General features: G+C 49.5%; 1 protein-coding gene across 2 annotated transcripts in view; it reads right to left on the bottom strand.

Annotated features, from left to right (window-relative positions):
• The window catches only part of LOC100468639 (cystatin-C), an 11,025-nt gene extending 916 nt beyond the window's left edge, over positions 1-10,109 (bottom strand). Inside the window, exons 1-3 of one of the 2 annotated variants that reach the window (XM_034662362.1) lie at positions 9,779-10,103; positions 7,014-7,127; positions 5,909-6,257 (exon numbers count right to left, since the gene is read on the bottom strand). In XM_034662362.1, coding sequence (XP_034518253.1) covers positions 6,174-6,257; positions 7,014-7,127; positions 9,779-10,030 — 450 coding nt within the window. In that variant the 5' untranslated portion in view covers positions 10,031-10,103 and the 3' untranslated portion in view covers positions 5,909-6,173. Of the gene's footprint in view, positions 1-5,908; positions 6,258-7,013; positions 7,128-9,778 lie in introns of those variants that run through there. The other variant, XM_034662363.1, reaches the window with a different exon arrangement.
• Between the last annotated feature and the right edge of the window lie 3,389 nt (positions 10,110-13,498).

Below are 13,498 nucleotides of genomic sequence, written 5' to 3'. Positions count from 1 at the left end.
TGAAAGAAAATTCCACCGTGAAGTCTCATGATCCACAGGTGGCCAGACTTGGGTCACATGCCATCTTTAAGACAGTCACTAAGGCCTGGGGGAGACNAGACTTGGGTCACATGCCATCTTTAAGACAGTCACTAAGGCCTGGGGGAGACTGGCTGCTCGGACTGCTTTAGCCAAGATCACATTCTCCAAGTCATGGTCCAAAGGGCAGCGTCAGCTTCCCTGGAAACTGGTGGAGGGAGAGGGAAGGAGGATGCATCACCACCTGGATGGCCTTCTCATTATTATAAGAAGGCCAGGCTGCCATTGGTTTGTGAGTCAGCACTAACCTCAGGGTCTGTTTGATGATGTTGCCTTCACATGGACTGTGTTACCAGTGAGGAATGCACAGAGCTTGTGGGGTAAACAGTCCTCAGCACCATGTATCAGCTAATAGCCATTCGGGAAGGGTGGACATTTTTCTTAGTCTATTCCTCAGGGGCCTGGATTTGGGTAAAAAAAAAATAACTGTTGTTCTTCATGATTACAAGTACCTCACCAAAATATTGGATCCTGTTCACCAGGAAGCCCTATATTTTCTGAACACTTTCATGGCTGTGGGAAAATCTAGAAAGGGCCGAACTGTTATACCCTACAGAGGTAGGGTTTCAACCTGCTGAGGGATCTGGAGGGAAGGGACGGGTGGGCAAGTAGAAAATACTAAGGGAAAGAGGAACCAGTGAGACAAATAAGGTCAGTGACTCTGTGGGGTAAAGGGCAAATGACAACCAGCTCTGGAAGTGAGGCCAAGGGCATTGCCAAATCAGGGATGCCAGTGCTGGAGTAGAAGAAACCTGCTGACATCGGAAACCGGGGATGTACTGTATGGCGACTAACATAATATAATAAAAAATCATTAAAAAAAAAAGAAGAAGAAGAAGAAACCTGCTGAGAGCCTGAAATCTGCCCAAAAATTCACTGACCTAACATATGCTTTGTGTGAAGGGCATTTTCATTTAGTTTTGTTTGCTTGTGTTTTATTTATTTATTTATTTATTTATTCATTTATTTATTTTACTGGGAATCAAGGAGGGGGCTGGGCTGTACATATGGGGAGATACTTGGCATCAAAAGCATGCTTAGATGCAGGTGTGACTCAGAGAGAACCCTCTACCTGCTGCCATTTGCAGGTGTTCTAGAAGCAACTATACTTTGCTAGGAAATGAAATTGGGTTATATAGCTCAGTGATTCCTTGGGTAATATCACAAAATCCCAGTGCCCCGGCCCCAGCCTGTATCAATTAAGTCAGAATTTCTGAGTGTCACCAGGCATCAGTATTTTTTAAAGCTTCCCAGGTGATTGCATGTGCAGTCACACCTGAGACTATGTATGCACCTTATCTGGTCTCAGGGTGTTGGACACCCTGGCTGACATCCAAATGACCCCTGAGTGTATCTGACCCTGGGCTCAATAAACTTCAGGTACTGCGATCCTGAGGGGACCCACTGCGAGCCCCAGTGCCAAGGGTGAGAGAGCAGGTATAAGGTGGTTTAAAAAATCTACTAATTATTTTGGTTCTCAGGTGAGGCAATGCTGCTCAGCTTTACGTGTATTTGTTAGCACAATAGAGCATAATGAAAAGGAAAGGATAATTCTACTATTGTCTCCCAGTGCCTGTCCCTCTGGCTTGGATATACGGGATTGGGAAAGAGTTGGCCTTTGACTGCATCTTCTAAAGTGTCACGTTGTCCAAGTTCACTCCTGTCCTTCTGCATCTGTTAGCAGTGATGGACCATAAAAAACCCAGACCTCTAAGGATCTATAAATCAAGACCCACCAAGATACAATTACTTTATACTACTGGAGGACATAATAAAAACATAAATACACTGTAAAATATATGACATTCTAAAACTGAAAAGCTCAAATATTAAATGTTGTCTTTTTCCCCCTAATAGGAATATACAGTCAATATAGTCCTAGTTCAAAACACAGTAATTCTACTTTTTGAGCTGGAAAAAAAATAATTTCATCAAGGAGAATAAATACAACATGTTCAAAAATAAAATTTAGAAAAGATTCCGAGAATGGTCCTTACCTAAGAGATATTAAAACATTATATTTTAAATGGAGTAGTTGGCACAGAAAAATAAACCCAGCTATATTTAAGACAGAAATAGAGACACAAGATGTTATAGGAATTCACTATACAAATGATGGACTTTTGAAGCAGTTCTTCGAAACCTCACAGGGGAAAAAAAAAAGCTAATAATGTCATTTGAAAAATGAAGTTAAACTCTTATACCAAATAAAATTTAAAGTTATTCGTATTCTGACTAGAATAAAAATGTGTATTTATGTGACAAACTGAACTGTTCAAGTGCTTTACAGGTATGAACACATTAATTTCCATAATCCCATGAGGAAGGGACTCCGACTTTCCCCTTGCTGATAACAAGCGAGGCTCAGAGAGAGTAAGGAGCTCGTGCAGGTCACACAGCCAGCGGCACTCTTCTCACCCAGGGCATATGGCTCCTGGTGCCTGGGATTCACCCCATTTAACATGTATGTACACACACACACGTGCATGCACGTGTATACACTCACGCACACACATTGGTGTTTCCCAGACACTACTGCTGCATGACAAATTACCCTAACACTGGGAGGTGTGGTACAACAACCATTTTCTCTTGCTCATGGTTTTGTGGACCCAGGATTTGGGAAGGAAACAGGTGAGCAATTCTTGCTTGGGGGCTCTCCTGTGATTGCAGTCAGATGACAGGCAGGGTTGCAGTCACCTTGAGAGCTCAGTTGGGCTGGATGTCCATGATGGCCCATTCACTTGGCCAGCAGCTCAGCTGGGGCATGCAAGCAGGTACCTGCAGGGGGCATCTCCAACACGAAGGTACTGAGAATCAGGCTCCTTATAGGGATGCTGGTGTCCCACAGGACAAGTGTCCAGGAATCCTGGCCAAAGCTCCGGGATCTTCTCTGACCCTGCCTTGGAGGTCACAAGGTCACTTCCTCTGACCTCTTCACTTGAGGCCTGCACAAAGTAACCTAGAGTGGTGGTTCACAATCCTCCTGGGAGCTTCCCTGGATGTTATCCGAGACTGCCCTGTACTCACAGGGCAGGGAGACGCTGAGAAAGAAGCAGGTCCCTCCAGGTTGATAGATGGCAGTTTTCATAAGCAAAGGGAACTCACATAAGAGGCTTCTCTTAGGTGGCAGCAAGTCGAATGGACACCTCACTCATCTGCCAAATCTTAAAAGTTTATAAAAGGGGCCCTAACTGGGGTCAGTCACATATACCATCCAGATGGGCTCAGCAGCACATCGCTATCTCCAGGCTATGTCTTTGGAGCAGTATCAGGGAGCAGAAAAGGCCAGCAGAATCCACATTCCCAGGGCAGGCTGGGGGGGTTGAGGAGCCTCCAAGTGCACAGGTCCAGCGCACAGGTTAATCCCGGCACACCTTTTCGATGATGTTCCCCAACACAGAGTCAAAATGCAGCTTACAGACCCTACCTCTCAATGCAAGGAGTGTCAAAGATTATGGGGGCCATGTTTAAAGTGCCACAATATGTAATCTGATCAATGAAAAAATATCAAAGACCTAGTGAGTGTTTACTTAGAGCCAAGCACTATGCTAAAGCTACCTACGTAACTTTACATAAATGATGCTGATATTTAAGATAAATGAACATAAAAATAAAATCACGTGGATAAAAGTTGCAGGTGCTCTGATTCCACTCCTAGACACAATGGTCTCCATGACGTCAGGTCACAGGGTCTTCTTGGTCACACCACTTCACCCAGAGCCTCAGTGTTATGGCATGCATAGGCCCACCATTACCTTGGGGCACCCAGGGAGGCCAGCCTGAACCCCTATGGTGTGGGCTGTGGGACACAAGGCCTGGTGGTGGCAGAAGGTGTGGAGAGTCAAATGAGCCAAGCTGTATGTACAGCTCTCCACCCCCTACTTCCACAAGGAAAAGAGAATTGGAAGTGTGTCCTCAAAGGGATAGCTTTACAGGAAATCAGCATTTTGTTGTGGTGCCTGCATGCGGGTTGTTTGTGTAAACCCAAGATTATTCACCAAGGCAGGAAAGACCCTGCAGGGAGGACTTAGCCCCAGGATAACACTCCTGTGTACTGTCTGCTCTGCCAGCCCCCTCCAACACATCCCCAAGTTTGTGTACCGCTGCAGGGACAAGGCCCGGGCTCATACTCCACCTCTCAAGGCCTGTGGGTAGTGATTTGCCTCTCTGACACCAACCCCTTCCACTAAGTATGGTGTCCATCAGGAAGAGACTGTCAAACAACCACTGTTTATTTGGGGTCTTAAAGATTGTCATTGAGGAGACACAGAGGCCACTGAAATCCAAAGTGTGCCCCAAACTTGGAGCTGCGAGTTAGGTTTATGGAGGCAAAACCCACAAGGATTCATAACTTGTTTTGAAAGAATGATTGGTGCTGGCAGAGTTCACACTTGCTGTCTCATACATGATTGGCTATTTGGCAAACAGGTGTTACAGTAACACTATTTAGGTCCGAGTGGAAGGCTGTGTTCCAGGTGGTCCAGTTGCAACTGACAAATGTTCAGAGAATTGAAATAGAAGACAGTGGAGCAGAGGCCCTACTTCCTCCGTGTCCTATGGACTCTACTTTGAATGACTCTCTTAGCAATTGTGCATCTTCTTTCATAATGGTGAACATGAGATGAGACAAGGCACACAATCTCGTTGGGGCCCAGCTAGTCACCTGGAGGAGGCATGCAAGATGGGTCCCCAGCTCACCCCTTCCCAGCATTGGGCTGGGTTCCACCTTTGCCAGGGCAGCACCGTTCCAGGAGTGCTGGGACTTGGAGCCATCTGGGGGCATTCCCTTTGTCATTTCACCTGCTGTGTTCAGGCCAGCAAGTCTTAAGACTTCATCCATGCTGCTCTGCATGTGGCACAGGGCCCCAGCACGACCAGCCCCGTGAGAGGTCCATTCCTCTGCAGTGAATGGCTAATATAAGGGCAGCACAGGGGGCAGAGTGTGTGTTTAGTTCTCTTTTGTTTAGGACTGGATCTCTCCTACTGGGGTTCTGAGGTATCCACTCATCTACAGAATGATGGTGAACTAAGGGTGACATTCCTTTTTAATTCCAAAGTCTTCTGAATAAGAAGCAAGCCCACTCTATGTCAATCTGTTTATGGTTTCAACTCTACATCCCTTACATGGAGCTCTCCACAAGGACTGATTTTAAATGGGACCCCAGAAAACAGGCAGGGTGCAAACCCGTAAAACCCTTTAGAAACCACTTCTTGGAAACCAATCTGAAGGTGTTATTTTCAGTCCTATTTCACTTCTGATTCTGATTGGATTGACCTTGATTCCAATGGGTATTTCTCTACTAGTTATATATACACCCATATACTCTGTCACCTGCAGGTGCCCGCACTCTTTTGTGGAAAGAAGTAAACATAAATAATTATTTATTTTAGTCTCTGAAGAACCTGACCAGGGAGAATCAGCCCAGGAGTGTGATCTCAGCACACATGGCTGAAATCTGACTTGGCAGAGCCCTGCTTAGGGTGGCTCTGGGCTATGGGTTCCATCTGACCCCTCCCTCCTGTCCAGTCCACTCACCATCTGACTTCTTTTCAAACATAGCAGTAAAGTCTTTAGGATCGGCAGCCTAGGTCCCCTTCTCTCCCCTGTGTGACTACCAGGAGCCGCCACAGCTGGAGGCCTGGGTTCCCAGCCTGTTCCTAACTCAACCATCCCAAAGTGGCAGCATGCACCCCTGACTTCCCCTCCAGGAACCTGTCAGCTCTCTGCTCCTTGCCTGCCCTCTAAAGCCAGTGGGACTAGGAGCTCTTAAAGGCAGTGCCCAAACCCTTCTGTATATATTCCCAAGACAATAAATAACTCAAGAGGTAGCCGATGTTACTTTTTATTGATGAAGAGAGGGCAGAACATATGTACTACATACTGGTGCACTTGTAAAGCAATGAACAGAAAGGAGGTACAGTCACTTAGCTGTTCAAAAAAAGCCCCAGAACCTTTCCCTATTTGTCTTGTGGGAATAGCATGCTGAGGGGGCATCACTTGGGCAAAGCCAACCTTCTATAGCTTAGGAGCTCTACAAAGGGGTGGGGGTGGGAGAAAGTGGGGAGAGTGGCCCAGCCTGTCACAGGGTCCTCTATGCATCCTGGCAGCTGGACTTCACCAAGGAGGTCTTTCCCAGCCAGGGGACAGTATATATCTGGAAAGAGCAGAGCGTTTTCTGCGAAAGGGAAGAGAGAGGGATAGTTAGGGTTACGGTGAAAAAGGAACGTGCCCAGCTTCAAGATGTCAGAAGTGTGGGTGAGAAAGGTGGTGGTGGGACTCCCACCCCCACCCTACTGAAGCCCAGTACACTAAGCAGGGGTTGGTGGTGACCTCTCAGTCACCCCACCCACCCCTTATGTCCAAGACATGGAATCCTGTCCCCTAACTCCAAGCAGCAGGATTCCACAAGCTCATCCCCACTGCACATCCCTTTAAGGAGCAGACTGTGCAAGATCACAGAGCCACTGGGGACAGGGTGCTGTCCCCAAGTCCCCTGCACTTCCACTGGGCCAGCACTAAGACAGGTGCAGTGGGAAGGATCAAGGGGCTGGGATCAGAGTTTGAGAAACACCCAAAGACACAGGGAATGTGCCCCCCACCCAGAGGCCTCCCCGATGAGAGAGACTAGTATTTGGTGAGCAGGGTAGGACCAGGGGATTTTGGCTGCTTACAAGCCTCTAATTCCCTCTAATCTGTTCAGGTGACTGAGGCTGGGATTAAGGGGTCATCTCTCTCACCAGCAAACACCACACAGCTGCTCCTTATCCCACAGGCAACAACTCACACAGCACATGGTGCCCCAATTCACCAGCTAAAACCCACTTATAAACTCAAACTAGTCAAGTGCACACACATACGTCTTTACCCCACATGCACTCTGACACATGCACACCCCCACCCCTTACACATCATGCATCCCACAGGCACATACCCTCATCAGTCGTGGCTGGTCATGAAAGGGACAGCTGTCCAAGTTGGGCTGGGACTTGGTACATGTGGTTCGTCCGATCTCCACCTCCAAGAAGTAGTTCATCCCAGCCACGACCTGCACATGTCAAGAACAGGATTTGTTTACAACACCCGCCAAGTTCACACACACAGGTACCTTCTTTCTATTGGGCCCTCATAGCAGCATTCGCTTTGCCAAAGCAGGTACCCCAGAAAACCAAAGCCACCTCCTGAGGGCTGGTCCAGCAGCTGTGCCCAGACCCTCCTGACTTGTTCACAGACAGGCTCCGGAAGGTCTCAGGCAGCCTGGCAGGAGGAGAAGCAGGAAGACAGAAGATGGAAGCCACGGACCAAAATCCTGTTAACTGGGTTTAGGAAGGAAGGTGCACTCTGGGGAGCCAGCACGGTGTTGGCTAATAAACTTCTCCAGCGCCAGGAGCCAGGGCAGGGTCTGAGGACACAGTGAGGGGTCTGTGCTGCAGCAAACAGAGTGGGTCTGGTTCAGGAAGACAGTCACGTGATGGGAACACTTAAGCTAAATTCCAATTAATAGGGTCAATCCCATAATCTTCACATTTTTGCAGTAAAATAAAGGTTTATTTATTCCCTCATTTCACAGAAAATGAGAGGCTTCTCTCTTGCTCATGTACATGTGCGCACGCACACACGCAAACACACACTTTAAGCCAATAAAACACTGCCCCTGGAATGCCTATTTTAAGTATGATTTTTTTTTAAGATGATTTATTTATTTGAAAGAGCGAGTGAGCGCACAAGCAGGGGGAGCTGCAGGCAGACAGAGAGGGCGGGGGGAAGCAGGCTCCCTGCCTCACAGGGAGCTGGATGCGGGGCTGGAGCTCAGGACCCTGGAATCATGACCTGAGCCAAAGGCAGACGCTTAACCTGACTGAGCCACCCAGGCATCATTAAGTGTAATTTTTGATGGGATATTTCTGAAGTGGGTCACACACCTGTCTTTTACATTTGAGATTACAGGATAGAAGCATACCTTGTCCTCACACAGGGCATCCTTAGAACTTGGAGAAACTGGGGATGAGGACCCTGGGACCAGGCTTTACATCTTACCTGGTGGAACCACAAGCAGCTACCATGATGCCTCTGCTGTCACTTTCACAACAAGCTGTGATGTCAAGCCAGTGTCACACTGGAGAGGAGCAGGCTGGGGGCAACGCAGTGAGCAGGGAGCATATATGTGTGTCCACAGGACACAGTGCCAGCCACTGCTGCAGGGGGAGAAATGGTCTCTTCTGGGCCCACCTTCTGAAGTTTCACAAGAAGGCGGATGAGCCCTAAATGCTGGCATGCATTATAGGTTTTTGTTGCTGTGAAGCTGTTCTGCTCTCCAACTGGCTCCAGGTCAGCTGCCCTAAATCCTAGCCACCCTTAGAGGACAAGCAAAAAGCCCAGTGGCCTTTCCTGACACTCCCTCCAAGCCGCCTTCTGGACTCAGGTGATTATGCTCCTTATCTGACCAGAACTCCAGGACAGGCGGCCTTTCCACCAGCATGTCTGGACAGGTTTGAATTCATATGCTAGACCCTCTGCTCTGAGATGCAGTGAATACCACAGGCCAGCACATCGACCCATTCTGTGTTTGCCCCATTCTGTGTTTGCCTACAGCCTCTGGGTGCTCAGAGAGCAGCCAGGGCCCCACCTCAGGGAGGATGTTTGGTGTGGGCCCCCAACTCCATTGCAGGATGAGAGTATTGAGCCTGGGATAGTTCAGTGGCAACTTTTGAGAGGAGACTTGGAGGAGAATGGACCTCTTTTGCATGACCCCAATCATCTCGAGGAAACATGGGGAAATCCCAAACTGAGCCCCAGTGTGCACCAGGACTGTCTGGATCCTTCAGAAATGTCAAGTTCATAGATGGAGGGGCTGCTCCAGAGTAAAGGAGGCTGCAGGACAGTGGCTGCAGCACATGGCCTTGCAGTCCTGGGCTATAAAGGACAGCAGTGGGACAATCAGTGATAATTGAATAAGGGCTGTAGATTAGATAACTCTCAGTGTTGGTTCTGATTTCCAAAGTGTTATTGTGGGTATATCACAAAACACCCTTGTTTCTAGGAAATACACACTGAGGGGTTAACTCTCAAAAGACTCAGGAAAACAAATGCATATATCCCCAAACACACACGTATGTGCCCAGTGGAAAGCAAAATGGCAAAACTTTAACATATAAGGAATCTAGGTGTAGAATCTGTAAGGATTTATGCACTATTTTTGCTACTGCTCTATAAGTCTGAAATTAAAAGTTACAAAAGTGCTTAAAAAAATCATTTAATGGCAGAGCCAGGAAGGCAGTCGGGTGTGGGGTCTGTTTTTCCCTCGTCAATGGTCATTTAGCTGACAGGTGAGGCTGGGGCAGGGAGGTAAGGGAACTGGATGGGGCCCTGACCTCCACACCGCAGCCTCTGGCCAGGCTAGCATTTGAAAATACAAATGAAGACCCTGCGGGTAACCCAGTGTGCCCGCTGGGTCCCAGGCACTCCAGGTGACAGGCAGGCATAGGGCAGGCTGTGGACGACCAGAGCGACCAGGGACACCGCCCGCAGAGAAGGGAGCGTCTGCAGTCCCCACCCAACCTCTTGGGGCTGGAGACTCATCCCTCCAAGATGCTGGGCTGACCGGTAGGGGCCGGGCTGGCGACGTCAGGCAGCTACACCCCGAGATCAAGGCCGCCCCGCCCCCATAGCCCGGCTGTGACACAACCCGGGGGGACGCACCTGCTTGCGGGCGCGCACCACTCGTATTGCGCGGCTGTGGTACGCGTCATTGCTCGCCTTGTTGTACTCGCTGAGGGCGAAGTTGAGCGCCTGCTGCACGCCCTCCTCGTTGACATCGGCGTCCAACGCACCGCCCACCAACGAAGACTTGCCATTTCTCCTGCTTGTTCCGGGACTCACGGCCACGGCCAGGGCCAGGGTCAGGGCCAGGGCGGCCAGCAGGAGCAGCGGGGTGCGTAGGTGCCCGGCCATGATGTGCTCAGAGGTCGGAGACACACACCCAAGAGTATTATGGCGACTGTGAGCAGCACCCAGCTGGAGCCGTCGCGCTTTTATTCCCACAGCCCCGCCCTCGGGCCGCCCAGCCCACCCCGGCTCCGCCTCTTCCGCCCCTGCCTGCCCCTCCCCAGTACGTGGAAGCTCCCCGCGGGAGTCCTACCCTTCCTCCCGGGTGCTCCCTCCCCTCCGCGTACTCCCCCAACGCAGTTCCTCCCTCCCAGTCCCAGCCCTCTATCCTGAGTCGGGGCCCCCATCCCTCCTCTCAATGGCCCTATTTCCCCAGGTCAGGCCCTTTTCCCCTCCCCCAAGCTCCGCCCCTCTTCTCGGGAGTCTCTCCTCCAACTGGGTCCCGCCCCTCCGCGGGGTGCTGTCCTTGCCCCTCCCCGGATACGCTCGCCCCTGGGGCTTCTCCCCTGCACCAAAGTCCACCTGGCAAATGCCCTGACCTTTCACGGAATCTGGCTCCTCCTCACCAGTCCTGCTCAGGCGCTGGTGGAGGGTTCCCAAGTCTAGCTCACTGTGGTCTTGCAGAAGCTGTCACTCCTCCCAGGGCCCGCGGTGCTTGTAAACCCCAGCCCTGCCTCCTGTGAAAGGGAAAGTAGAGCTCTGGGCTTCCTGAAGGTTGAGCTTGGGGTCTAAGTCCAGGAATGGCCAGAGCAGGGGGTCGGTTTCAGAAGCTAAGGAAAACTCTGTTCTGGGGACCTCTTTCGCAAAACATAAATGAATTAACCTTTATTTGGGAAAAGGTCATCAGGTTCTCTTTTTCACAAGTCATTTATTTATTCAAGGAACAAACCTTTCAGGGACTTCTCCCTGGCCACCAGGTCTCTGGCTGTACATGAAGCATGGGCTAGTGAGCCTTGGACTTGTCACAGGGCAACTGCCCAGTAGAGATGAAATGTGAACGATGTGTGACTTTGCATTTTCGAGTACATTAAAAGTAAAAAGTCATAGGCGAGAGAGTAAGTTGAACATTTTTTTTAACCCATATATCCAAAATATTATTTCGACATACACAAGCAATTGTTTAATGAGATATTTTTACGTCTTTTGTATGTGTTCTAAGTACTTGGAATCCTTTTTCAAACACCCCATGGCCAAGTGTTGCTGGTGGCTGTGATATTTCACAGCCCAGGTTTAGGGTGTATGTGGAGGGTGGGGAGCAGTGATCAGTAATTACCATCAGGGAGTGATAGGTCCTCTGTTGGAAGTGAAATACAGGGGTTTGACAGAGAAAGGTGCTTCTGAACATGGTCAGGGAGACCTCCTGGAGAAGAGAGGCATTTCAGCCAAAACCTACAGGACAAGAGGTCTGCTGAGACCAGGGAGAGGCACTGAGAAGACATGGTAGCTGGGTACTGCTGGGTGGGCTATCAGAGCCCCCTGCTCAGGTCTGTGTAAATCCGTGCTCCAATATGGCCACAGAAGGGAGTGGGCAAAGGCTTTCTTAGATATACAGAAAGGAGGAAATACACAGAGCAGGGCAAGAGAGGGCTGCCCCTGGCCTGGTACTTTTTTTTTTTTTTAATTTTTTAGAAAGATTTTATTATTTATTCATTTGTTTATTTGAGAGAGAGAGAACACTGAGGGAGAAGCAGACTCCCCACCCTGCAGAGAGCCAACTGGGGGCTTGATCCCAGGACCCTGAGATCATAACGGAGCCAAAGGCAGAGGCTTAACCAGCTGAGTCACCCAGGTACCCCCTGGCCAGTACTTCGGAGCAGGAGTGGCTATCTCCTGAGGGTGGGTATTGGCTCTCACTGTGGTTTCCCAGCCCTTGTGGGACAGCTGGAACTGCAGTATTGGAAGGGTCTGTCGCACAGAGGGTAGGCTGAAATGTAAATAATCCTCTTACCTTTTGTCCTGGGGAAGGAAGTGCAGGGCACCCAGATAGCCAGAGAGTGATGGCAGAAGTGAGCATGGTGGAGGGTTGTGACTGACACTGCTGCTGCTTGTCTGCTGTACTGCCTATTTGTAATTCTCTGTTAGGACTCTGGCATGTGCCACATCTCTAACCCTAACAGAGAGTGCCTACAGAAGCTCCCAGAGCAACCTGGAGTATAGCAGACAAGAAGTGGAAGGCTGCCCATCGGCCCCAGCTGTTGGAACGACCTTGGGCAAATGTAACAAATTCGGAGAGGTGGGCTTCTTTGTTAACAGTAGTGTCTGGGGTCAGAGCCCTCGGAGATGAGCAGGCTGGCGATGCTTCAGCCTGGTTTAAAATGATGGAGCAGCCCATGCCCTCCTCTGTAGCCTCCAGCTTCAAGGATAAGCTAGCAGAGTCATAGAGAGAAATAATGAACTCAAGGCTGAGGCACGGGGCTTCTAGCACCCATGCACCATGGAGGAAAGAGCACATGTGTCCAGGAGGCAAGCATGTTTCCATTCTGCCAGATGAAAAGAAAAACCCTGTTTCCACATGGCTGCTCATGTGGCTTTTGATCCCATGATCTGAACTGGTAGAGAAAGAAACTAAGTGAGAGAGTGACAGATGTTCTCTGTAATAAATAAATAAGAAGTGAATATTCAATAATGCTATAATAAGTAAGTGGCCAAGTGCATAAACCTTGCCTAAAGTAGCAAGTGGTCATGTCAAGTTGACCAAGAATTGAGCTTCTGAGCATCTGAGCTTCTAGAACTTGCACTTAAAACTCTGTAAAGCATTTAGGGCTCTGATAGGGATTGATGCCATGTCATTATGAAACTGTGATACTCACATGTAAGCCTGTTCGCAGTCCCTGTAGAAAGAGGCAAGAGAGAGTACAGTGGCCAATATCTGTTTTGCATTTGCGTAAGAGAATCTTTTGGAAGCTTTTGCCCAGGGTCCACCATGTAGACAGTCCCCTTTGCTTTACATTACAAGTTACTATTTAATTTCACAACAGCACACTGACCAGAGCAGCTCTGGTGTCTGCAGCACCTCAGCCAAGAGGACGGGGGCTGGAAGAGGCCATCCAGAGACACAGGCGGGTGGCTTGTGCAGCTGGGTGCTCTGAGGGCTCTCTGGGCTTCCGCCCTGGCAAGGAAGAGATGAACCTTGACATTTCTGTGGTGTGGTCGGTTTCCTTTTCTAATCCATGCTGTGGTTGTTGCTCTGACTTCCCTCTAAGTGTTTGTGCAAACTTGAATTCCAGTTTATTTAGCAATCTGCATAGGGCAGCAGAAGGATTCCTGTTCCTGCCTGGGATAGCATTGGAACTGGTGCACTGGGTGTTGGATCTTGACCTCTGAGGCCACTGAGGGCAGCCCTGCCCTCTCCATGGTGTCCCTTGGTTCCCTTTCCTGCCACTCACAGAAGAGCTGGACCTAGTGACAAGGACTGATCAAGCTTGTGATGCTCCTTCAAGCTGCCTCTCCACTAAGCCTGGGTCTTACCCAGTCTTGTCCCTGCCCAGGTGGCCTGCTAAGCCTATCTTAGTGAGAGTCCCCCAACCTTGATAT

This window comes from Ailuropoda melanoleuca, chromosome 6 (genome assembly GCF_002007445.2).
Source record: "Ailuropoda melanoleuca isolate Jingjing chromosome 6, ASM200744v2, whole genome shotgun sequence".
In the NCBI taxonomy this organism is placed as follows: domain Eukaryota; kingdom Metazoa; phylum Chordata; class Mammalia; order Carnivora; family Ursidae; genus Ailuropoda; species Ailuropoda melanoleuca.
This window is presented reverse-complemented; position numbering and strand designations above follow the sequence as displayed.